The 26,337-nt window shown below is 42.7% G+C and overlaps 2 protein-coding genes across 2 annotated transcripts in view; one reads left to right on the top strand and one right to left on the bottom strand.

Annotated features, from left to right (window-relative positions):
* Window positions 1-7,271, bottom strand: part of LOC143365728 (uncharacterized) — a 33,583-nt gene extending 26,312 nt beyond the window's left edge. Inside the window, exons 1-2 of the mRNA XM_076806165.1 lie at window positions 6,989-7,271; window positions 6,644-6,916 (exon numbers count right to left, since the gene is read on the bottom strand). Coding sequence (XP_076662280.1) covers window positions 6,644-6,709 — 66 coding nt within the window. The 5' untranslated portion in view covers window positions 6,710-6,916; window positions 6,989-7,271. The remainder of the gene's footprint in view (window positions 1-6,643; window positions 6,917-6,988) is intronic.
* The window catches only part of Nudc (nuclear distribution C, dynein complex regulator), a 177,034-nt gene that overhangs the window by 28,331 nt on the left and 122,366 nt on the right, over window positions 1-26,337 (top strand). The gene's annotated exons all lie outside the window — the stretch shown is intronic.

Raw genomic sequence — 26,337 nt, 5'->3', positions numbered from 1 at the left:
AGCGTGGTGCCGCGAGCGTACATACATACGCAGCGGTTTTCACTGAGTCTCTCTTTCCGTCGTAACCCGCGGAACGAACTCTGTTATCTCGCGGTTACATGACCGACGAGCTATTAAAAACGAAACGCCGCGCTGTCGCTTACACCTAGACCGCGTTCCACTTCCGCGAATGAGCGAAACGCCCGGACCTCATTTGCAAATCTATAGACGGTGTTGTAACTGCCCGAGGTGGACCACGGCTTTAAATAGTCGGTGACGTCCCATTGAAAATGAAATACCGAGCCTCTCCTAGCTCCACAGTTCAAAATTGACACTCTATTTGACATACACTCTAAGACACGTCCGACCTGCAATTTCTGTTCGCCTCTCTGCTCTTCCGTGTATTTTGTAATAGATTACGATTAGTTTAAGTAATTTCCCTTTGAAGAAACTACGGTAATTTATTTACTGCTAGACACACATGATATAAAGTCTAATATGACTTGTATTGAGGTGGTGAACCGTACCGATTTTTAAAGTTTTCTTTTTGATAATTGTAATGAGAACTACAGTGTTCACTCTATATATGTCCCAAATGCCTGACCGATACAAGTTCCAGAACTATCCCCACTATAGAGCTTCGCTGTTCTTTTCTCAGTATCTCCTGGTCGATATATGTCCCTGGCTAGACCCGTGTTTTGGACAAATATCGAGTAAACACTGTATTTTTCATGTTTGACTTAAATTTTTTATAGTTGGCAGAAATAAATTCTAAATTATACGTGCTGCTAATGAATGCTATTGTTCGTACTATATTGTTATGATTAGGATGTTCGGATAATGGAAGTGCGGGTCCAAAAGTGAACTAATATTATCCGATAAAAACACAGCTTTCACAAATTCGCCTTTCCCATTAAAAATGTCACATTTACGATTTTATTTACTGATTTATCGTTGTCCAATAATTTCAATAATTAAACCTACGCAATCCTCACTCAGTCAGTGCGACGCCGCACCTGGTTCGCACATAAATTATATGTGTACGTCGCATAGAAATGCCACTGTGAAATGCCCGTTCGGATAACAGAACCTTCAGATAACAGGATGCCGGACATTAGCAGATCGAAGGATGACTCCGACTATGTATTCCGACTATTCCGACTATTCCGAAGGCCATCAATCGCATCCTCGTGATAAAGGACGGTCGTGAATTAAAATTCGGCGCCAGGGAAGCGCTGATTATTTGGACGATCCTCCGTCGGTATGCGAAGGCTGCCGGCTTCTCCAAGATTTGAAAGATAAACAACCTATCATCTCCCGATGAAACAGTGTTTCGGTCTCGGCTCTGGATCCTTCTGTATTTCGAAACGCGGAAATTAATGACCGGTGGACTTTCGATTTCCAGTTCTTGTAAAACGTAGTAGGAAGTGTGGACGAGAATTCTGAATTACAGGGAATTCTCGATATATGTCAACGACACGGGTCTTGCCAACGACATATATCATCCAGGACACATATCCATGTTTTGTTGACACTCCGAAGTCTCTCGAGCTTCGTGGCCCCTCACGGAATATCCCCCGCGGCAGTGGGGATAACTCCGCGACATTTATCATCTAGACCTTGGCGACATATATAGAGAAATCACTGTATTTTATTTTAAACGACACCTTGCGTTTCCGAGCTCGTGTGCTTTTATCAGAGGGCAGGGAACCGCATTTTCTTTTCGTTTCCGAGATTATTGAAAAATCTCTGTGATCACCCTGCGAAGTTCCATTGTGATTAGTTCAAATTCAATATTATTTCACACGTCTCTCAATTTTTCTACTCTTCTCTGATCTTTATGCAATTTTTATTGGAAAATTACTGCCCACTGTTTCTCTCTTGTATTCATACCTTTTTATTCAGAAATGCTTTTCGGCCGTTCCTCCAAATGTTATTCCAAACCAAGACAATCCAGCGAGTTTAAAAAATGTTTTGCAGCAAACAGGACCACCAGAGTTTGTCTTCCGATAAATATGCAGCCAGATTATCGCGGCTCAAAAGCATTTACGAGAAGCCAAAACCAGTCGAGGATTTCGAATTCGATTATTTCGGGAGTGGAGTCGCGCGAAAACAATTTTATTTCGAACCGCGTCTGCATTTTGATTTATACTGCATCCAAGTCTCGCGGGCTCTCAAGGCCTCGCCGCCGACACCCTGTACAATTCAGTCTCGCAATTTCCCGCGACGAACGAAGCGAGCAACTGCTGGGAAGACTAGTTCTCAGGGTTTCTCGATCGTTGAAAAAATCCGCTTGTCCGCCATGTCGTTCTCATTCCCCGATTCAGAGCAGCGTCGTGCATGATTAAGCTCGCGATCGACGGCGGCGTTCCACTCGAATCGATCCTCCAACCCTGAAGTTCTGGTGCACGCACGTGGCGCAGGAGATCGGTGACGAAATCGGTTCTAAATCGCAGGTTTGCGCGAAAGATCGCGCCGCGAGATCTAGGGATTGCGGGACACGTCGAACGGTGATCGATTCTCCTCGAGGATCGAGCAAACGTGGGGGAACAAATTTTTCTAAAAAGTATTTGCACAATTTGATCTATAAAATGCTTCTGCTTGTAATGATTAAGTTCTCATTTTTTGCTAACAATGGTGAGATTGCGATTCTTTCAAATTTTGAACGAAGGCAGATATGGAGCACTTGGTATGCTCTGATTATCGTCAGATCCCGTAATAACAGGTTTCATTGAATCGCACGATAAAAAAACCAGTGGCATTCAACGCAAATGTTGAATCACTACTGGTCCCTGACGATGTACATCATATTTAACATTGCCTGTACGATTCTGTTAATAAGATTGACTTCTTAATAAGATTTTAAGCGACGGTTTTTGTTCGATTTTCGAGAAGACACACCACCGCGCGCCGTTGTCATGTCGAATGATCGATAACGCGGACCGTTCGAGTCGACGACTGTACTTTTCGCATTTACAAGACGTCCCTCGCAAAGAGAACACATGTCGATCGATGATCGATATCTATCCGGCGTATAAGACGTCTCTTGAAAGTGGTTACGATTTTTTCCCGATTTTTTTCTCGGTTTCCTCTTTTTACCACCTTTCGGGAACGATTCGCTCGCTGCCCGGCCGCCCAAAACCGGACAAGGTGAGCGCAGCGCATAAATCAGGCTGATTTCCTCTCGCTAAAATTCTTCGGGTACAGCATGCTCCGAAGTATACTGAAATTTTGAAGACAGTAGTGGGGTACAGTTTTACAGAAAATATTTCCGACGAGATTCTGGAAGATTGAACGTTTTCCGTGTGGTATTTAACAGGCGGCGCTATTATTTGATTGTGGACCTTTATGCAAAATAGAAAGTTTGCTAAACCGACTGTGAGAAATAGATGTTATGTAAACTGTGCTTCCTCGTTGAGTCATTTTAATAATTCGAGACTAATCCAACACAGTATTCTTAAATTCTTCTGTCTTTGTCCATTTCATCTACTCACGTTTGCCCTGGATGCATAAGATCCGCAATTATCGTGAGAACGTTTTACATTTCTCAGGTGAAAATTCAATTTCTCTACAACTCTTGCAATTTCTGTCTAAAATGCGAAATCACGAATTAAACACTGAAAATATGAAACGAAAAAAGGTTAGAGTTTGGAAGAATCTTCTGCACAACTATTTCCGAGAAGAATGAAGCCTCAATCGAATAATTTCCGTGACGAATGTATAGTAGACATCCTCCGTAATTAGAAGAAAGAATCGTCGAGCCGTTCGAGGAGTTAGAAAGTCAAATTGCGTTAGCGTCCTTGGTCCGAACACTTTCCACGGTCCGCCAAATAATGAAATCGAAGGGAAATTGATATTATGCGAGCGATACTAACTCGCTTCTTTCAGCGTACCCAAAAAAAGAAACTTAACATTCTGCTTACTATTATTAAATAGTCGTTCAACGATCGATCATTATTAGCTAACGACGTCCCAACAAAAGTTTCAACAGCTGCTTCAACAGTCACTTCATTCGCGAACGAACGAGTCATCTCGAGTAATAGAATCTAATGACTCGAAATTGATACATACTTGGCGAAGATATTATTGATGCTTAATCCATACTTTGTCCGGACACAGGAATCCAATATTGCGATTACAAATTTCTTTACAAAATCCGAGAACATCGACTCAACACTTTTTCAAAAGGCATATTGGATCCTTAGATTAAATTATATTTTTGATAAAATCGGTATTTTTATTAACGGTACTTTTAACTGTTCGATATTAACTCTCGATTCATAGATAAAATGTGGTACACTCGATCCATTAAAAACAGCAATATAAAAACTTCTGGCCCGCAAACGGTTAAATAGATCGCTTCGATCTTATCGAACGTTCAATCGTGAACGCGTCAAGGGGTTTCAAAGAGCATAATCATCGCGTTCCTGGCCGCGAGGATATCTTTTCGAAGATGTCCGGCGCTCCGTGCGCGTTTCATAAATCTGGAGTGCCGATCAGAGTGCTGCTTGTGTTCCGAGCCGCGACTCGAAATATTATAGAGTGATCGTTTTCGCTCGGGGCCCGTTCCCGGTCGTAAATTTCTCGGGCCCGGAGCCGGCCCGAGCTAGCGGGACCGTTTTAAAAATGATCAACCGCGGTCGCCTCTCCTACGCGGGCTCGGCTAAGGTCGTAAACGATAGGAGGAATTATGAAACGGGAATGTGAGAAACGGCCTACAGGTGGCCGGTGACTCGAGGGTTTCTACCTGGCGGCTACCACGGAACCATGGAAATCGGGAGACGCGCAATCTAGTTTTATTGCGCGACGCCCACTCGTCTCGAGTACTTTTCCTCCAACGTAACAGCCGTTGACCGGAGAACCTCTCTCGCTGCAGGATAACAACCGGTATTCAGAACATAGTCCTCGATGACGTTCTCTATCGTGCCAAAGTCAGGTGCGTTTAGCTTCAATTAGTACCCGGCCAGCTGGAAACCGGCCGTTTTATTGCCCCCATTCCGTGTCGCTGTTGGTTCAATTGAAATGTTGTCTATGCGCTCGTTTAATGGTACATTGGGTTGTTGCATGGCTTGTCCTGCTGTCGGAAGGATCTGTTGGAATATCGCAGGATATGACCGATCGATCTAACTCCAGATCTTTTGTGCTGGCTCGGAAGAATCTTAGGAAGTTGTTCCTTTTTTGTGGGAAATTGTCAGTCTTTGCGACAGTGTCGAAACTAATAAATCGTTTAAATGATAGAGACCGGCCTCCGATTTAATTATTCGTACACCGCCACCGAACAACGGTATATTGTCGTTAGACTGCCTCGATTGTGTCGAGCAGGTTTTAAATATAAATTGATTCCCTCTTTTAGGAACTTTAATAAAACGGTGCTTTCGAACTGTCTAAATATCTTACTATTTTGTGGTTTCTTCTGTCCGATTTTGCCATAAACCGAATAAAATTCGCAGTCTGATTATCATCCGAATGTTGGAACCACCGGGTGGGTCGAAACGACTCGTGCCCGATTTCTTGTTTCACTTTTTGGAGAAATGTTGCCTTGAGAAATTTTTCAATGAACTTCTTCATCGAAACCTTGTTTAGTGCTGAATACTTCTAGATCTTCAATAATTATGCTGTACCAGAAAATCATATTCCAAGTAATAATCCTAAGCGAAACTATTAGCTTACTGTCAGTGAGTTCTAGGCCTTAATCAGACACTTTCAAAAATTAGGAGATAATCTAAATGGCGTGTTAACAGAGCCCAAGCACTTCTTGATGAGACGTATCTCGTAGAGTTGAAATTAGACGAACCAGCCTCGCTAACACTTACAAGAGTTTAGCAAACGTTTTAGCTGGATCGCGCCTCCTCGATCCGCGCGTTGCCCGGAGCGATCTCGATCGCGAGGATCCCGGCGGCCCAATAACTCGCAGAATCCTGCGCGAACAATGTTGTCCTTCGTTCGCGAACAGGTTGCCGCGTCGGCTCGTTTTTGCATTACATAAACCGTGGACGGGTGTCAGGTTTATTAAGTATTCTCGGTGAACGGTGTTACGGTGTCCGGCGCGCAGGTTGCCCGTGAACCTAACAGCACTCGCCGTCTGTTACCAGAGCAGAGCTCGATAATCGAGCGAGTCCCTATCCCGCGGATCGTTGAACCGCGTTTCCTCAACTCGGATCGCCGAAACAAACCTCGCGCGAACCATGTAATCATGATCGACAGGGTCCAGGAAAGGCTTACAGTTCCTGTTAGATAACCGCGAAATTTAGCCGTGGACTTTCTCAAAATTTATGTAGATTTTACGTAACGGGAGTCGAATTAGCCGGCCGCCACTTAAGCTTACACGAGAGAGAGAGAGAAAGAGAAACTTTTATGGTACTGCGTGCGTTCCGTTTGTTCCCTTCGATCGAGCCGATCGATGCGTATCCCGGATAGACTCGTCGACTTTTTGCGCGAGCCTCGGCAAAGGGATCGAAAGAGGATCGTGAAAGTCCATCGGCAGGCGTTTTGTAATCACGGTTCGATCTGTCCGCGCCGGCTTCTCCCGATGGCGGAAGGAACGACGAATAGAAAGCGAGCCACGGACAGAGAAAGATGCGCGGAGTTACGCGAGGCAACCACCGACGGCCTGTATCTACTCGGGCGCAGAGAGACAGACACAGAAAGATTCAAGGGAACTTACGTCTCGAACGAAATCCTCCTGGCCATCGTTGGAGGCCTCTTCCACGTTGATCCGGATTCCCGACATGTTCCAGGCTGGTATCGCGCAAAAGACAATGATCGATGCACTCCGTGGGACCCGGGGGGAAGGTCCTACTAGGTTTCCTTTAGGTCACTGATCGAAGAATCCTTCTCGCGAACCACCACTCCCCCTTTGGGCTGATGGTCCGGAGCCAGCCGCACGTATTCCACAAGAAACCCCACTCGATCACCTCGAATCTCAGCTTCGTGCCACCTATCCGCGAGGATATTGTCTTCGATCTGGGCTCAATTAATCCCTCGCGTTTGACTCGTGGCACGAACTCACGGACTCGCCAGGCGATCGCTCTGCGAAACCGTACGAAGCGTTTGCCGTTCAACGTTTGGCGCGCGTTCCTGCTCGGTGTGGACGGGTTGCGTACCGCGTTGCGTAGCCACGCACGATGCGTGCCCCTGCCGTTTACGTGTGTCTGGATCGTCTCTCTCGCACGCGTGCGACTAGAGCCGCCGACACATCTGGCCTTTGGACTGGCTGCCAGCACACGGCCAGATCGGTTTTATACCTTCGTATCTCCCACCCAGGGTGACGAGCCAGCGAGCAGCAGCAGCAGCAGCAGCAGCAGCAGCGAGCGAGCGAGCGAGCGAGCGTTCACGAGAGCCTGCACGCGGCTCGGCCACGGCCGAGAGCGACGATCTTTTTCTTCGTTTTATTATTCGGACGCGAGGCCCCGCGGGTTTTACCCCGCAGCTTTTTTCCTCCCTTCCGAACCGGACCGACGCACAGTGGGCAATTTGGACAAAAGTCGGATTCAAAATCAAGGAACTTTCGATAGGAATGAGGTGGAGCGATGAAATCTTTTTTAAATGAAAGCTGCAACTTTGTGGAATATGGGAAAAATAGAGAGATTGTGGTACGAACGTTTTCTAACCTCGAGAAAATTCGTTAAACGCGCACAAATTCAAGAAAATTTTAGTTTTTCCAATACCACGCGCGGAGAGAATTTTTTTTTAACATGCTATACATCATTTCCCATAGATTTTTTCACGCTGATTTCAAATCTGGTCTCAAAATTTGTCTACGACCTCAGGATTTTGCAAAAAATAGATTTTTCTGACAAAAACTAATGAAGTCACTTTTTCGTTGAAACGATTGGATGGTAATAATCTCTCTATTTTTCCCATATTTTACAAAGATTCAGCTTTCATTTAAAAAAAAATTTCATCGCTCTACCTTATTCCTATCGAAAGTTCCTCGATTTTGAATCCGATTTTGTCCAAATTGCCCACTGTGCGACGCACCACGCGTTCCTCCTTCGACGGGAATCGCGCCGGCAAAACGCAATTCGATGCCTACCGAGAGAATGATGATCGCCAGGAAGGGTGGAGAACGCGACGTATACCAGCCAGTACAGGTAAACGCGTGCTGCACCAAGTAGCCACTTGACATTAACCCATTAACGCCGAAGAATTTGTTTTTTTCATAAAATGAATAAAACGCACGTAACTGTGCTTAGATATTTATTAGAAGTATATACATATATGACAGTAATAGAAAAAAAAATAATAGGAAGCGATATGTATATAGGGTCATCCGTTTTTAAACGGCCAAACGTCAACCAGCTATAGAGGACACCAAATGGAACAACTTTCACCCCTAACACTTTTTTTGATTCGAAGTTATTTCATTCAGTCTCCACGGCGTGCCCCATGTCAAAAAAACAAAGATCCAAAGGTCATATAAAAAAGTTGAGTTAATAAAAAAGATGCCCCTATTTATTTTAAACGAAACAAAGGAAAAATCATCAAGATACATAATTGCAGTCCTAATATATTTAATCTTAAGTGAACCCAAAAAATGACGGGTTTTTGCAATTATCTAAAAATCAAGACCGAATCAAAAAAAGTGTTGCATAGTTGTTCCATTTGGGGTCCTCTATAGCTGGTTGACGTTTGGCCGTTTAAAAACGGATGACCCTGTATATACAGTACGGAGCAAAACTGAGTCCACTCTATTTGAAACAACATAACTTTTTTAAAATTGGATCAAATCACTTGAATGTTATTGAGAAGTTAGAAGGATTAGGTTATTGGACGAGGTGTAAACAATTTTTGAAAAAAATTTGAATTAGAGGAATCGCAAAAGAAATAGTAAAAGTTGGGTTTTTCAGCTTTCTTATCTGACCCTGTATTGAAAATTTAAAGAATGTGTTGGATTCGCTCGAATAAATTATATCCATGCTGAAAATTTCATCGATATGGGTTAATTCGTTTACGAGTTATAAACGCTTAAAAGTGGGAAAATTGCCATTTTTCACGATTTTCGACTTAAAATCGCACTTTTAATATAACTCGTAAACGAATTAACCAATATCGATGAAATTTTCAGCAGAATCAAAATATGTGCGAATATCTCATTCATGGTCGGTAAAAAAGAGATAACCATTAGTAATACAGCTTTCTACATGTTTAGTGAGTACTTGCAAACGATGGACAAAACATCTAGTCAATCTTAGATGCCGCTATAAGCAAACAAATATAATCTTGTTATCCTGTACTCAAGCGAGTACAATGGGCGCTAACGGGTTAACACCAAATCTACCGAGCCTTAAAACTAACTAATACATGTCGTCTTATAAAAATGACGAGATTGAATTTATATGGATCTTCTGCGGTTCGTAATATAATACGTGCTCTTCAAAATATATTTATTTAATCCTTTCCCACGAAAGAATATTTACAATTTCAGTAGTTGTAAAATGAAAAATATGGAACGGTCATTTTGACCGGCGGTAGGTTTAGTGCTGAATTAGGTTTACCGCAAGCGCAACATTAATTTGATTAGCTTCACGTTAACTAAGAGTTCGTGGACGTCACATATGCGTGACTGTGGTAGTGCGTTGAAAACTCTTCGTACACGGACTTCCAATTATGAAATAATCGTCGGCAGGAAACGTGTTGTTGAAGTTTCATTTTTCGGATAGTTAGCAAAGGACGGGCGCCGGTGCAACCCTAACTCGTTGGATCGAGTATAGCTGTAAGGACCTGAGATAAGAGTGTTGAGGATTCGTGTACCTGGAGGATGAGGGACTCTTGTAGCACGACACCTGTTATCGCTATCGTAATTTCTCCTTTGGCGGTCGGTACTTTGTTTCATCCTTCGCAGGAACAGGATTTCTGGGAGATATTGAGTCGGGAGTGCGAGGAGATTGAGTGAATCGTACAGGGAACGAATGATAGAGACGGTAGATTGTTAGAGAAGCGAGTACTTGATATAGCTATTTAACGCTGCGAAGGTCGTGTCCCTCACAAGTCGAATTTTAATTTCATTTAGTAAATTACTTTGACCCTTCGCGGACGAGCGTCGCGTTTGAGGCTGCAAGAGAACGATTGTTCTTAAATGATGCCTTAAAAGTTGTCCTTAAATGCGGCATGTTTTATTGTCTTTCAATATTGAACACGCTTGTCTTACGCATGCACAAAAATGCCTGCATCCGACATGCTTGTTACGTATTCGGCGTTCGTGCGATCAATATATATTGTCAATATTTCAAGGTTCTCAACATTCTCGTAAGGGACCTTCAGACGATCAATACATTTTGTCAATGTATATTGACGAACTGCATTTTCTTCGAACGTTCAATATTATCGACAATACGTTTGGTTTCGAAAGAAAGCTTGTCCACACGTAATTTTATCATCGTTAACACGTTCCACGCCTTATGTGTACGTTCAAAACATATTTTATGTTTACGACTAAATAACGATATTAGTACCAAAAGAAAGATAGATGTGAAATGTAGTGTGTGCGAGTTAATTTCTTGCCGGTTGAAAGTACGAGGTGTAACGAACCAGTTCAAGATAATATATCAATCTGTAATCAAAACATTCAAGAGCCTGATTGAAAAGTCGGCGAAAAACGTCTGGGCACTGAGCATGTTAATGGGACAACCAAAGAGTACGATAATTGATTCTTAAGACAAATGTTTTCCAACGTTCCGGTAAACGAACTCTTTGCATACCTCGGAAAATTGTCAGAACCATTACCGTCTAACTAGCACATATTTCTAAAAACTATTGAATCTGTTAACACTAAACCTACAACGTTACTGTATCGCCATGTAACTTATTGACTTGAATGTGCTGAAAATGCATAAATAAAACTTTTCTAAGTAGAAAAAAATATTTCGTTTACTATCCAACTGGCTAAAATCTCTTTCCATATTAAAAGATACATATTTTTTTTAAGCGGTCAATCGACCGCTCATCGTAGGATTAGGTATACACGAAATGTCGGTAGGTCTAGTGTTAAATAAAAGAAAATTTGTTTCGATTGGAAAGAGATCGCGATAGAAATATTGACAGTACATCCAATCTGTTCTGTAAACGTTCAACAATGAATCGACAATGTATATTTACATATTCATCGTTGTTCTCGGCGACGATAATGTCGGAGAACCTTGAACCAGTGATAATATATAAGAATATTGTCTGGAGTTGGTTTTTAAACAAGCGAATCACAGGCTTCGCAGAGCTTCGCGAAACGTTTTCTGCGCTTCGTCCGTGGTTTATGATCTGTCGTTATCTGCGAGGCACATCTCCGGATGCATCGAGTTTCTTCGGTTCGGTGTGCTCGGTTTAGTCGAATCAAGAAGAAGATTCAGCGTTGGCATTTTTACGTGGGATTTCGAGTGACGTTGGTTCCTCCTCGTTGCAAACCTGTTCCTCGTTTCCGGCCAGGTAGGCGTATCGGTGCAGAAAAGGAGGTGGGGTCCCTCGGCCGAGGTTCCCTTGTCGTTTTGCTCTCGTCTTTGGCTGATTTCGTTTCCAAACAAACGAAAAAAAAAAAAAAAAAAAAAAAAAACAAAGGCGAGAAGAGGGGTGGCGAACCGCTTCTGCGAACGGTAACGCGTCACTCCTTTGTTCACCCTTGAAAACGCTGACGTGTGCAGGGTGCCTTGGAACTTGAGGTCCGCTGTTCAGGGTTAATTTGCGATTCTGAGTTGCAAATCTTTCGGAAGCACCTATTGTTCTGTAATTGCTTCTCGGTAGCTACAGATTACCGAGAACTGTGCGGGGGCACAACCTTTTTTGAATCGATGCTCAGGTGGATGTTTTATAACCAATGAACACGGATTGCTTGGACCAGTTAAATTAAAAAATAGTGGAACTTTTTGGGCGAGAATTATTTGCAGATTTATTTATCTATCTTTTTAAAGCGTATTTTCAAGGGTACTTGTTTTTAGACAGTTCTTCTAATGCTGCCAGATCAAATAACTCGAAGTACCAAGAAGTACCATTTTAGTCTCCTATAAAAGTACTATATAAGTGTATTTGCTGTAGTTTGATACAATTTATATGGTAGTATATTCAACAATGAATGAATGAAACAATTATGTGGTCAGATACCTTCTTAAATCCAGTACTTATAAAATAATGAATTTTGCGACCCATTGAATAGTCAAATAAGCCATTAAATAAACTTCTTAAAATAAGTTTTAAGACCATACAGCGCAGGCGCAATAAATTGTCGATTTATTTATCAATTTTTCAAAGCGTATCTTGACGGTACTTATTTTTAGACAGTTCTTCTATTGCTGCCAGATCAAACAGCTAGAAGTACCAATTACCAGTACCAAGAAGTACCATTTTAGTCTCCTATAAAGCTAATATACAACTGTATTTGCTATAGCTTGATACAATTTCTATGGTAGTATATTCAACAATGATGAAACAATTATGTAGACAGGCACCTTCTTGAATCCAGTGCTTACAAAATAATAAATTCCAAATGAACAATTTCGTGACCCATTGAATAGTCAAATAAGCCGTTAATTATTTATCAATTTTTTCAAAGCATATCTTGACGGTACTTCTTTTTAGACAGTTCTTCTATTGCTGCCAGATCAAACAGCTAGAAGTACCAATTACCAGTACCAAGAAGTACCATTTTAGTCTCCTATAAAGCTAATATACAACTGTATTTGCTATAGCTTGATACAATTTCTACGGTACTATATTCAACAATGATGAAACAATTATGTAGACAGGCACCTTCTTGAATCCAGTGCTTACAAAATAATAAACTTCAAATGAACAATTTCGTGACCCATAATAGTCAAATAAGCCGTTAAATAAACCTCTTAAAATAAGTTTCAAGACCATACAGCGCAGGCGCAATAAATTGCCGATTTGTGAATGAAATTGCCGCAGCGATTAAACGCCGGCTCAACAACCCCCCGATCGCTTATCTCCGATTTCCGAAAGATTATTGAGTAATTGCCGGTAGTTAAAGTGTTAAAACCGTCCCTCTGCGTGTGCACGAAAGCCGCACCGGTCCGCTGAGCATCCCAAAGAAGGAGCCTAATTAGCCGCGGCGGCGTAACGAGATCGAGATTACTGTCAACAGAGGCATCGGGAGCGCATTACCATCGTTTCATAATCCGACGGCAGCGGCTGCGCCGGCGCAGTCGCGCGTGTACCGCGTGGGAGACAGATTCCCGGGCAGGTAATCCTCTGTATCATGATAACGTCCCATCACGGCAGGATTCACGACTTGAAAATCCGGGTCACGAAGCGCGGATGATCGCGTGCTGCCTCGGCACGGGAACTGGATTCGCGTCTTAATAGTCCGGAGTACAACAAGCATAAACGTCCGTGCGTCGTCGTTGCATCTAAGCGTTACCGTGTTGCACGGGCCCCGGGCGGATTCATCGCCGTGGAATGTCGGGCCCGTTGAACAACCGATGCACGAACACGAAATTCACCTGGCCCCACCTCTCGCGAAATCCCGCCGATTCGTCATTCTCCCCGACACTCTCGCAACTTGGCCAATTTTTGGCCATTTTTCCAACTAACCCTGTTGCACAAGAAAGACAGGCACGCGTGAAATAGACGTCGAAGCAACGACACTGTATCTTACGATTTTTATAAACTGTTTATTATCATTTAGTCATAGGGCAAGGGATCCAACTACTGTGCCTATATTAAGCATACTTATTTTGAAAGCAGAACGAATATTAAGAAAGAGATATTAAATTTTTTTCATTAAAATCAGTTGATATATACGCTATATATCTCTTTTTTAATATACATTATGCTTGAAAAATAAGTGTAATTAACATAGGCACAGTGATTGGTACCCCACAGTAATAGGGGCCCTTACTCGCTGTAAATCTTGCTACTTGAACCCTATGCCGGAGTCATTTCTGACCCACGCCGATAGTTTTCTCTCGATATAAGGCGTCGGCTCGGGACATGCTTTTATTCTTATTTCGGATGAAGAGGAAAAAGAGGTTACAGCCAATTTTCTTATTTCGTAATAAAAAGCGTCGTCTTATATCGGAATGAGATCGTCCCTCGAGCTTATGCCCACCGCGACGGGTCACCAGTGACACCGGCATAGCTCACGGAGACTTTGACTTGGCCAATTTTTTCCCCCGTTTTTCTAACCACACTTCTCGTTCTTTCAATAACACGGAAGACAGAGATGGCTTCGCGAAAGTTGAAGTAAACAAAGTTTTTCGCGATCGTCTGGGAAACTGAGGCCGAGCGACGGCCACGTTGGAAAAAGTTGTTCAAAATGGCGCCCTGGATGGTAAACATTGCGGAGAATTATCACCCCACTCCCGCGGGGTAACCCCGTGAGGGGTCACGAAGCTCGAGAGGCCTCGGACGCCGAGGAGTGTAAACAAAACACGGGTCGGGTATGTCGGTGTGAGACCAGGACACCACTACTAATCCAACAACAAAATTTCATTATTTTTCTTATGGGACTTTCACCAAAATATTCGTGGCATTTCTAGATTTCGCATCAAAGAATAATCTTCTAGACGGCATTTGTCGCTGGCAGACCCGTGCGTTTTTGACATGCATCGCTTTTCTACGTTCGGCGCGGTCAAAGTATAGTGTCTCCTACACGATACACGACGCTGGCGAGACCCGTGTCGTTGACATACAGAGTGTATAAAAATTATATGTCACGACCGCCATAGCGTGATTCTACACCTCATCGGTGGAAATCTGTTAAAAAAATGCACCGCAAAATTCACCTTAACCTTGGAAATCAAGGTCACAAAGTGTCGACAAATTTTCTTTTATTGCATCGTATAGTACTCATCACACAAATTTTTCGATACGTTGACCTTAAGTTTCCAGGTCAAAATGAATTTCGCTATGACGGTCGTGACATACAATTTTTATACACCGTGTACATCGAGAATTCACTGTATTGATACTAATAACATTTATGGGACTTTCTTCGGAATCCTCATCGCAAGTTTGACTCGTGCAAGGGGTTAATCGTTACATAAAGAATGGGTGGTCTCGCAGCTCGTCACCGTCTGTGAATACGATCGTCGTCAACGAGGTGCGTTAACGATTATGGACGTAGCTTAACATTGTCGATTCGGTGCGGTTAGGTCTGGTGACCTTGAAGCCGCAGCCTCCGACGGAGATGGTTGCCGGCAGCCACCGTAAACCCTCGAACTTTAATCGATTCTCGGAAGCTTCTCGCGTCAGGTGGATCTGAGACCTGAGTCACGCGATCCCGGAGACGTTTTCTCAGCGAGGACACAGCTCTCTCTCTCTCTCTCTCTCTCTCTCTCTCTCTCTCTCTCTCTCCCTCTGTCTATCTGTCTGTGTAACACACAGTCGCAGGAACTAGATCGACCCTACTCCTGTTTCCGCGATTTAATATTCCGATCAGGGAGCCATCGGACCGTGTTCGCACTGTTTCCGGCAAGGACTACTGCCGACTACGACTGACTTGCACGCAGCCACCGAGGCCGTGGATCTAACCGAATCATCGAGATCATTCAGACTAAGTACCTGCTCTTGGAATACTAGATCTCCTGTTCGACCAAGCCGACAATGTCGTGAATTAACACTTTCACGTCCGCACGGTTCACAAAAATTATCTTCTCTGTCGCCGGAACTTTTTGCAAAGTTGTTCATTAAAATGTACAAATATAAAATATAAAATTCATTACAACATAACAAACGTAGCTGCTTTTTATTAAATGATACGCAAATAATAAATGCGATGCAAATGGCACCGCGTTGGTGTCATCGGCAAATAACGACCGGCTTGCCAATGGCACCACGATGGTGTCACCGGACGTGAAAGTGTTAAGATAATCGAAGATTGTTGAAGATCTATGTGATCAAATTGTTCCACGAAGTGCACGAGGGCTACGAGAATATTTTCGAAGCTGTTCCCATTGGATACTGTCCGTTGAACTTCTTCAGTCAAGCGTATACGACTATGGTTGCGAACAATTCAAATCTATTCAATCTGATAATTTTTATAAAACGCACGGTCACCTTTAGTGCACAATACGTTTAATGCGAATATTTGGTACGCGTCCTAGGCTGTCGATTTTTATCAGAAAAATGAGTAATTGTAATTTCGCAAAGTAGCAAAATTGACACGTTGACTGCCATGTCACCCATGTATGGGTGACGGAATTATTTGTCCCAGTTTTAAAATGAATTTTTACGTTAATATATTCACTGTACCAAATTTGATAAGGACCTGTAAAATGCAGGAAAGTTGGAGGACTACTCAATATCATGCATTTAATCATTTTCGAATTTTGGGGGTTTCTACTTTGGCAGTGAAAGTGTTAAAAGAGTTTCAATGCATTATATATTTTCGATCCAGTAAAAATATTAACCCGGTAGCTGCGGAGTTTAATTTCAAAAATCCTTCACGGGCTGCGGAATTAAAATCGAGCAATGGCGAATATACACGTCGAACGCAGGCCAAACGCCGCTATTATAAATTTTACGAAAAAAGTAAAGCGTAAAATGAGAAAGAATTACATTTTTATTCGATAAGAAATTAACAATTCGTCAACCGCACCGCAATGGAGTTTTGGATTGACGTGTGTACACGTCGAACGCAGTTAACTGGTTAACACTTTGACTGCCAAACTAGAAACCTAAAAAATTCCATAAAATCAAAGTAAGTTATTTAACGAAATAAAAATTGAAAAAAAAAAAAAATTAAATGAATGATATCGAGCAGTCCTCCAACTTTCTTGCATTTTATATAACACAATCATATTTGGTACAATTAATATATCCCTTAGCACTCGAATGGCGACTGTAAGGCGCCACTAAAAAGGTGCTCTATCAATATTCAAAATATTTTTTGCATCATTAAATTTATTTGTATTTAATAAATTACTAAACATTTCGGCATTACGAGTAAATTGCACCATTTTTGTATGTATAACATGAAAAAAAAAAATATATATAGAGGGAAAATATTCTAGGTCGGAAGAAATGTTTGGTTTTGGAGTTAAAATAGCTTCGAGTGCAAAGGGATATTAATATATTAACGTAAAAATTCATTTTGAAACCTGGACAAATAATTCCGTCACCCACATATGGGTGACACGGCAGTCAACGTGTTAAAGGAGAAAGGAAATTTCCGAGTGGCTCCTGTTCCTTGCAATTTTTTATTTTGCATTCAGATCCTACCTATGACGTTCACAATACGAAAATTTGCTTCAGTTCAAATCAATTTTGCGCTCTTTGTTATTTAAAGTCGTAGCACGCAGCATGATATTCAGTGAACCCGTGGCGTTCTTCTGTTAAATCGTTTCGATATTTTCGAGGAGGTGCGTGGTTGCATGCAACAGAATATTTTAACAAGGGAGTTAAGCAGCGAGACGTGCTGACGGCGGCCATGTTAATATTAGGATTAGCAAACCTGGTTCTAGGGAATTCCCTGCGATCGAATCAGCAGACTCGAGCGAGTCATCCTGATCGCGGAGAGGTTCCCTGAAATTCATCTTCGCGGGTAAGCTCGTTTCTCGCGTTGCAGCTCGTACCCGCTCGTTTGCTCGCTCGTCGACTGGCTGTGACCTTCCGCCGTGGTCGATTCTGCGTGGATTTTTCATAATAAAGAGAAAGGCGTACCGCCGGTATTATTGAGTAATCGCGGAGGCAAGGCTGCGGGGATCGCGGGCATAAAGATAATCGGTTAATCAGCGAACGTGCGGGTTACTTAATCAAACTCCGGGGAAATGTGTCCCGATCGTTCACAATTGACTCGGTACAATTCTTCTGCTTTCTCTGCCCGAAGAAACTCCGAAGAATCTTCTCACAGTACTCGCCGATCAGAACACGTAACCAGGATAAAGTTTTGCGAATTTCCTACGCGATTCGCTGGATAGATATAGTACTCGAAAAGAATCGCGTGTTTGAACGGATTCGTGATATTTGCAATGTTCCCAGCGATTCTCCTCCGCTTCAGCGCCTCGTGAATCCAAGCATCGTGCCAAGCGAAGTGTAATTCCTCCGTGTCAACGAGCAACGTAATTAAAGTTATTAGCCCTGTTTCGTAATTTATGATTAATCGTCGCACGCCCATCGGTGAAACTGCTCCCGGGCGCCGTTAATGACCGACCTTTTTCGATTCTTTTTCCAACAGTTGTCTACTTAATCTTCATCTCGATTCATTTTCCTTCGTCCTGTGTGCGATCTTCAACCGCGAAACGCTCGGATTGCGCTCAGATCGCGATCGGAATAATATTATCTTCGGGCACGTGTTAGAAATTGTTTCACCGTGTTCGCGAAATTGTTCGGCTGATAAATCGCTCGGAAAGTTTGCAATTATTATGTGTACTCGTTGCGTAGCGTAATCTGGGATCCGATAGACAGCTGGAAAAATTGCGATGTACGCGCGCCGCGTGGAAAAATGATATTGAATAGAAAGTTGGACTTCGGCCAAGCGAATACGTCTGTCTTATAGCAGAGTGAAACCGACTATCAAACTGTGGAGGATCGCGAAAATGGATTTTACCGGTTCTGGAAAAATAACAATTGCCGCAGGACAATCAGCGGTACGCAGGCTGCGTGCGAGTGTCTTCTTCTTCCTTCCTCATTCTTCGTGTATAAACAACACTTTCCCCGCACGAAATCATGAATGGAGCTTTCTAAAACTATCGTCGCCGCCGACTCATTGAACCCCTCCGCGCGGGTTAATTTCTTCCGTCAACCGTTTCTCGGTGGACATAGATCGCGTAAGCATTCTGCGGGCACGTACACAGTTTGCATACGCGTCACGAAAAAGGTATGAGACTGTACAAGCTGACAGGAAGTGTCAGCGTCGAAGAACACGCCTGAAAGGTCTCTCAAAATTTCACAAAGCCGTCGCAAACTCGCGTAAGTACAGCCACGGAGATAAATCTCGGGTTACTTCCTTAATAAAAGCAGCTTTGCGTGGGATTATGCGTTACAGAATTCCTGAATGCGCAGCGACAATGTTTCATCTGCTATCTTACTGTATGCTAACTTCGCTTGCTATCTGTTCGTATGTTAGTCTCGTTTCGTATCTGATCGTCGATTAGTTTCGTTTCGTATTCATGTGTTAATGTCTCTCGTACGTTTATATTAGAATTAAACTTCCGGGATAAGCATTTAGAGCAGTCATTTTCCGAAAATGGTCGCTGTGGCTGGATGAAATTTTGAGTACCTCCAAACCGGTGAGGCGATAATCATTTTCATAAATACTGTCTTATACGGCATGGAGTTCAAGGTTTGCTAATCGTGTGCCATTAAATAATGGAGACGTAACCCCGGAGCTTAATTATTATCATCGCACTGCGGATCTGTATGCAAGGTAAAAATGTCCCGCAATGATTGTGAGAAACAGGAGCCAAGTAGAAATTGATTTCTCGTGGAAATTTAATTAATTTCATCCATTCAATCTGATAAATACGAATACGAGCAGACCTTTCGTACATTTGTACCTAACGATATTGTTACGCAGTAGTTTGAAAAGGTCAATTTGACCGGTCATGTTAGGTTTAGTGTTATTAAAAGATCAACTACATCGCACTTGCACCGATCACAACCGTGACTTTCGTTGTAAAAATTGTATTAAAAAATCACCCTGCAGAGAGATTAACATTTTTTCTTCTTCCAAAGAAATCGTTCTCGCGTTAGAGCTCGCGTAATCTCGGCTTGCGTTTAGCCGTAATTGAATTGCAAAAGATTTACAAGCGCAATTTTCCCCGTCACCGAGACGTTTACGCGAACACACGTCCCCCGAGGGCTGCTATCGTTAAATCCAAGGGCGGTGATTTTCCACGTCCACCTAGGCGGAAGTTAGCGGTTCCCTTCGGCAGGTATGTTCTCTACCTGCTCTCGATTTTGCGCGGTCTATTCGGCTCGTTTTGGCAAAGCAAGGCCAGTCTCTTTCGACAGCTTCCTGATCCACTGTCCGAGACGGTCGTGTGCGTGAGCGGCTCGGTCGCGCTCGTGTTTGCGTATCGATCATTTCCGATCGCGAGCAAGGTCGAAAGGGATTGGCTTGTGCGCGCAACCGATCTTCCTCTCTTTACGTTCCCCGTCTCCTCGTTAATTGCCCGCGTTCCGTGGCCATTGGCGATGACCAAGCAGCCGTGGTACATATCTCGCGACGAAACTTTTTCAACGGTCCGTCGAAAAAGAAAACAAAAAAAGAAAGAAAATGTTGCTCAGCCGGTATGTAATCGTCGACGGAGCCGATGGATTAGGGAACACGACCTTGAAAGGGATCGAATGTTTATGGTCCTTCCGACGATCGCAAGGTCCCGGGCCTACCGTTAGGACAACATCCGTAACTTCTCGGAACCCGTTATGTTCGATCGAGGAAACGTCGCAGCAACGGACCAATCAGAAATTCCGAACCCTTGACCGTTTGCTGATTAATGGATAACGTTGGAATCTTGTTCGTTACGTAAGGTTCGGTGTTTCTTTTTTCCGGAATCCATATATCTTTCATATTTTCATTACGTCTTCTCAAAAAATGATTCCACGGAGACTCAATATTTCTTTCATGTCGACAGCCACACGCTCAGGAGAATCTCACACAACGTGACTATTCAATAATAGAATAGGAGGGACAAGATTTATAATAGCAATTACTTCCGTGACGTTCCTATACTTTATCACAGATTTTCTTCCCCAGAGGAATAATTTGGAACGAAATCACGGGAACACAATGTTCGAGGGAGTTCGTCATCGGCATTTCTCGGGATCGTTGCGATTAGGTAATCGAGAACCGTCGCGAAACTGTAATGCACTCCCGTACGCGACACGTGCACGACAATGGCAGGATGCGCAGGGTGCAATCTGCGTCCTCGGAACATTTTCCACGGTGCACAACGCGACGTCGCTAGGTGTTCAACGATCGTGTCCGGCGAGGATGAGTCTCCTTGGACAGGTGCAAGAGAGAATCGCATCCTCTGGGTCTCTTATTGTTCGCCGCCGGTGCAGGTACCCTCGATAACGAGGATTACGTCGATCCCGGCGACCCTCGGGAGAGTGCATCGTCCGTCGTTACCCATGAATATTCATCCTCGAGCCGCACGAGCCTCTGCCATGCGCGGCCCGCATCGATATGTCGAGGAACTCGCAGGAAATTCCCGAAGTCACGATTACGGTGCTGTAACCGGGCTGCCGTGACACGTAACAGGTGTGCGCGCTTAGGTTTCGACAGAGATTTCCTCGGTCGACTAGGGACGGACCCGTGTAAACAACCGCCGCGCTGATAACTTCGCGTCCAGCGCCAAGGTGAAAGAAATTGCCGCGACAGAATGTTATTGTCATTCCACGCGCCGACTAACGCTTCGCTGTTTATGCAAATCGGTGGGGAATTCAATCCTGTTCTCCTGTTTCACGATACTTCTGATTTGTACATACAGTGACTCCCAAAAATATTCGGACACTAGCTATAACTAACTTTACGACTTGATAATTCCTTTGTTAATAAAGCAATCGTCCCGGGAATTGTTTCTAGCAATAAAAGATCCATTAATGTTGATAAACGTAAATAATTTATTTGAAAAATATACATAAATTCCATAATAAAAATTAGTAAAAGAAATAATGTACCATTTTTGGCTCACAAAAATATTCGGACAATATTAATTTTTCAATTTAGATAATGTAATTTAGCATTACAAAATTCGTTTAATACTTCGTGGCATAACCATTTTGTTTAAGAACATGTCTTAACCTGTTTGGCATATTGTTTGTAATTTTTTTTTTAATATTCAACAGTTATATTCGACCACTCAGTTGCAAGTCTTTGTTTTAATTCAGCTATCGATGTGATTGGGGTTTTTCGAATTTTTCTCTCCAATTCATCCCATAAATTCTCGATAGGATTAAGGTCCGGTGATTGGGGCGGCGAATGAAGAATTTTGGGGCAGCGGTATAATAAAAATTCTTGCACAATACGTGACTTGTGCTTGGGGTCGTTGTCTTGGTAAAACTTAGAAGTATTATTAAGCCCCATTTTTTCAGCACTTTGAATTAAATTATTTTTGAGTATATTTAAATAATGATTTTTGTCCATGATACCGTCAATAAACACTAGGTTACCGACTCCATATGACGAAATGCAACCCCAGACCATTACGCTGCCTCCGCCGTGTTTCGCTGTACCTCTTGTATTTTCAAAATTAAACTCTTTATTCGCTTTCCGCCACACCATAGTTCTTCCGTCGGAATTGTACAGGTTGAATTTGCTTTCATCAGCAAATATGACATCCTTCCACCATGTCTCATCCTTAGAAATTAGCTCTCTTGCAAAGGTTTTTCGTTTATTCCTATTCTTTTCGTTGATAAATGGTTTCTTTCTAGCTACTCTTCCATTGTAACCAGCTTGCCTCAGCACTCTTCGAACTGTTTCGGCTGAAACATTTTTGGAGCTTTCTCCTAATAGCTCACTAACTAGTTTTGGAGCACTTAAGCGCGGATTTTTTTTTCACTTTCCGAACAATTTTGCTTTTCTCCCTCGTACATAAGAGACATGGTCTTCCAGTTTGCGGAATAGAATCAATGCGATTCTCAATATAAAATCGTCGACAGATATCTGCAGCAGTACTCTTACTTATACGAAGCATTGCACTAATTTCGCGATAGGTTTTTCCTTTTTCTCGATGAAAAATTACAAGCTGTCGCACATCGAAACTCGTATTCTTTCCTTTGCGACCCATTTTGAACGAATTCACGTTTACTACTGACAGTAGCGAGGTGGCATGTACATCTAATGGTCCACGAGATTCTGTTTGTAAACAAACGTTTTCCCGTTCTTGGAATATCGCATCCCCAGAAGGCGATTGCCAGAGAAATATAATACGTGTCCGAAAATTTTTGTGAGCCACAAATGGTCCATTATTTCGTTTAATAATTTTTGTTATGAAACGAATATATATTTTTCAAATAAATTATATATGTTCATCATCCTTAATAAATGTTTTATTGTTAGAAACAATTTCCAGGGCGATCGCTTTATCAACAAACGAATTATTTAATCATAAAGTTAGTTATACCTAGTGTCCGAATATTTATGGGAGTCACTGTAGATCCACGAAATGTTTTATGTATCGAGGCGTTACATTTTTATTAGAGTTTTTATTCGATTCTTGACTCCAGGATATGGTGTTTCTTCATTCACAGCAATTTTGGACGGAAAACAAATTTTGGAGCCGATCAGCCACCTTCGGGAACGCAATCTAGTCATTTTTTTGAGGATTATTTTGAACGGATTTTACTCGATATAGCATCGAGAGTCCCCAAGAGTTCTCATTCTCAGAGAAAATATTTATTATTCAGTCTTTACTGTTGTCTCAATTTGGCATTTAGGGTTAGATGAAACTATAGAAACGAGGAACGTGCTTGGTCTAATCACTTCATAGTGAAAATGGAAGGAGGATTACGTGTTAATAGACTCAGAGGCAATGCCATCGAAACGCCACGGTTCGATTTAATCTTAATTGTGACTTCAGATATTAAGACCAGATTTGCCATTCACGGAGCAGAGCGTATTAACACTTTCACTGCCACCGTAAGATCTCTATGCATATGTAACGTAGTGCAATTAGACTGATCTCTATGCAAATTTCAACTTTCATGGATTATATTGTAAGAAGTAGGACGAAGAACAAGTTCAGTTTGTCAACTAGAAAACTCCTCGTGAAATTGAACTCCATCCTGATTTTCCTAAAATGATCCATGAAAGTAGAAATTTGAATAAAGATCCACAGTCTGATTGTTAAGTTGTTCGTCGGAAATCGGTTTGTAGAACCTAGGAAGGAATTCTTGTTGAACGATTCAGAGAGCCGAAGATCAAATACAATTATCAACTAGATATGAAATTTTATTTGATCTTTGGTTCTCTAAATTTATTCCAAGGTCCTCAAATACCTTTTCGACAAACAACTCAATAGCGCCAGTGAAAGCGTTAATATCAAGCGACTCCTCTTGCTTCAAAAAAGAAAGAAAAAAACCGGGAAACAATGCTACCCAGTACATCGTAATCTATTATTCTGCCAAGTGTCCGTGCCATTCGCGTTCGCAACGGCGAATCCATTACCCGCTAAACTTTCGCTGTTGCTGAAGACAGCCTCGATGACGAAACGAAACTGGGTGGGTCCGCGCGAGGTGCGAAACGTCGATATTTTGCTGATCGAGCTAGCTCAGAAGCAAGTGGCCCGGAACGATCGAAATCGGGCCTCGAAAAAAGCCAATCAATACCCGTCGTTCTTTAAAAAATTCTGATCGAGCCTAAAAATCCTGTTCAAACTCGCATGCTTAGTACAAAAGGAAAATAAATGTTGAAATCGAGAGAAAATCTTCTTTAAAAATTGTTCTGCAGCAATTCTTCAGTTCTTCAGCACGGTTTAACCCTTTGCCCTCGGATGTCCCCACTACGAGTCTAGAATCGATGGCTCCGTGTGCAAAGGGTTAAAAACGTAAAAGAAGCACAATCTAGCTTTGGACTGTCCATTGACCACATAAATGTCACAAATTATTTATAACATCATTGCGGCACATTGGATATTTATTCGAGCTTTCAATATTTTTTTTTTTTTATTAACTCCCTCAAACTCTACAATTTGTCCCAGAGGACATTCGGTAGATTGTTTTAACAAGATAAGTGAATTTAGCCCGTTGATATTTTCCCAGTAGAAAATATCTTTTCAGAGAACACAATTTTAAGCCGTGTGTAGAAGATCAGTTGGGTGCTTCCTGCGTAGTCTTCTAGGCAGGTTTTCTGTATAGAGCTTCTTTGCTGCTTCGTTTCGATGATTTTCCAGTCTGAGTTGGTATCTGTTGCATAGTCGGTTTATCTCCTCTTCCACGGAATTGACCTTGAGGTCCTTGCGAATTTGCTCATTTCTCACGTACCACGGTGCATTTGCAATGGTTCCAAGGATAATGGTGTGTAGTGCTTCGAGTTTGGATACGTGGCTTTGTGCAGCAGTCCCCCAGATTTCTATGCCATAAGTCCATATTGGTTTAATTATAGACTTAGGCATGCATCTAGATGCAAGAATGACCTGGAAGCATCATATAAAAACCAAAATAGAGCAAATCCGTTTAAAAAGACGTATCATGTACTGGCTTACATGTAAAAATTCAAGATTAAATATGAACAATAAACTATTAATATATAAGTCTATAATTAAACCAATATGGACTTATGGCATAGAAATTTGGGGGACTGCTGCACAAAGCCACATATCCAAACTTGAAGCACTACAATCCATTGTCCTTGTTTATCCTCGGAAAGTATTTTACAGTTTCAGTTTGGGGAATAATGGTTCCATTTAGGGTGATAGGTGGGACACTGCCTTTTCTTGGAGCGAAACCTTTCAATATAGATTTGATTTTTTCGTTTCATAAATTCCATTCGAGCTAAAATTTTTCCTTTCAGAATCATTTATCCGTCTTCGGAAGAGACGATAGTACGAGAATATTCTTCGAAGCGGTTCTTTAGAATCTACCGAAGAGTGCCGCAACCGGAATACCGAACCTGATCGAAACTGGTCCTGGTCCAGGTCCAGCTCGATCGAGGGCAGAGCTGAAAACCGTTTGCTGGTCGACGCGGATATCCGCATACCGTGTACCCAGACGAATATTTAGATCGTCGAATAGAGCAACCGTGCCCCTGGTAGTCCGTGAGCAGTTACGTGCGAGCACGCACACAGGCGCGCGGACACCTGTAGAACGCCAGCTTAGGAGATAGGCTTCGGCACGGCGAGATAGGCTCGTCCTGGTGTGCGCCGACAAGTTTCACGAACGCCTCCGCGCTGACTGGTTCGATCCACGGCTGCTGATCTACCAGGACGCGGAGAGGCCAGGGAGAACTATCGAACGGGGCATACTGAGAGAGAACCGTTCGTGAATGGGTCCGCGCGGGAAACGGACCCTGTCTAGCGAACCCGGACACGAACGATCTTGTGCATTGCGCTGTTACAACGTCGATCCGATCCGATCCGATCCGTTCGTTTGACCCAGAACCGGAGATCCGTGCCCGTGAACTATTCCACGTCATCGGGGCTTACGAATCGAACCATTAACAGATCCTTCGGAGATCAACTTCCTGCTCCGGGGAGATATTAATAAGGCCGTGGGTGGCTCTGCGAGATTCGCTCGAGCTCAGACGATTTTTCATGCAGTCGGTTTTATTCATTGTTGCCGGATGATCGGAGGATTTCTGGACCAGCCAGCTGGTGATTGCAATCTTTAGCGATTTTTGATAGACTTGTTTTGATTTATCACCGGACTGCGAGTCTTTGTGCAAAATACAAATGTTCTGCAGTTATTGTGGGAAGCAGGAATAAAGATAGACATGTTTCGATTTATCACCGGACTGCGAGTCTTTGTGCA

The sequence above is a fragment of the Halictus rubicundus genome, chromosome 2 (genome assembly GCF_050948215.1).
Source record: "Halictus rubicundus isolate RS-2024b chromosome 2, iyHalRubi1_principal, whole genome shotgun sequence".
In the NCBI taxonomy this organism is placed as follows: Eukaryota; Metazoa; Arthropoda; class Insecta; order Hymenoptera; family Halictidae; genus Halictus; species Halictus rubicundus.
Note: the sequence above shows the minus strand (reverse complement) of the source record. Positions and strands in the feature narration are given on the sequence as shown.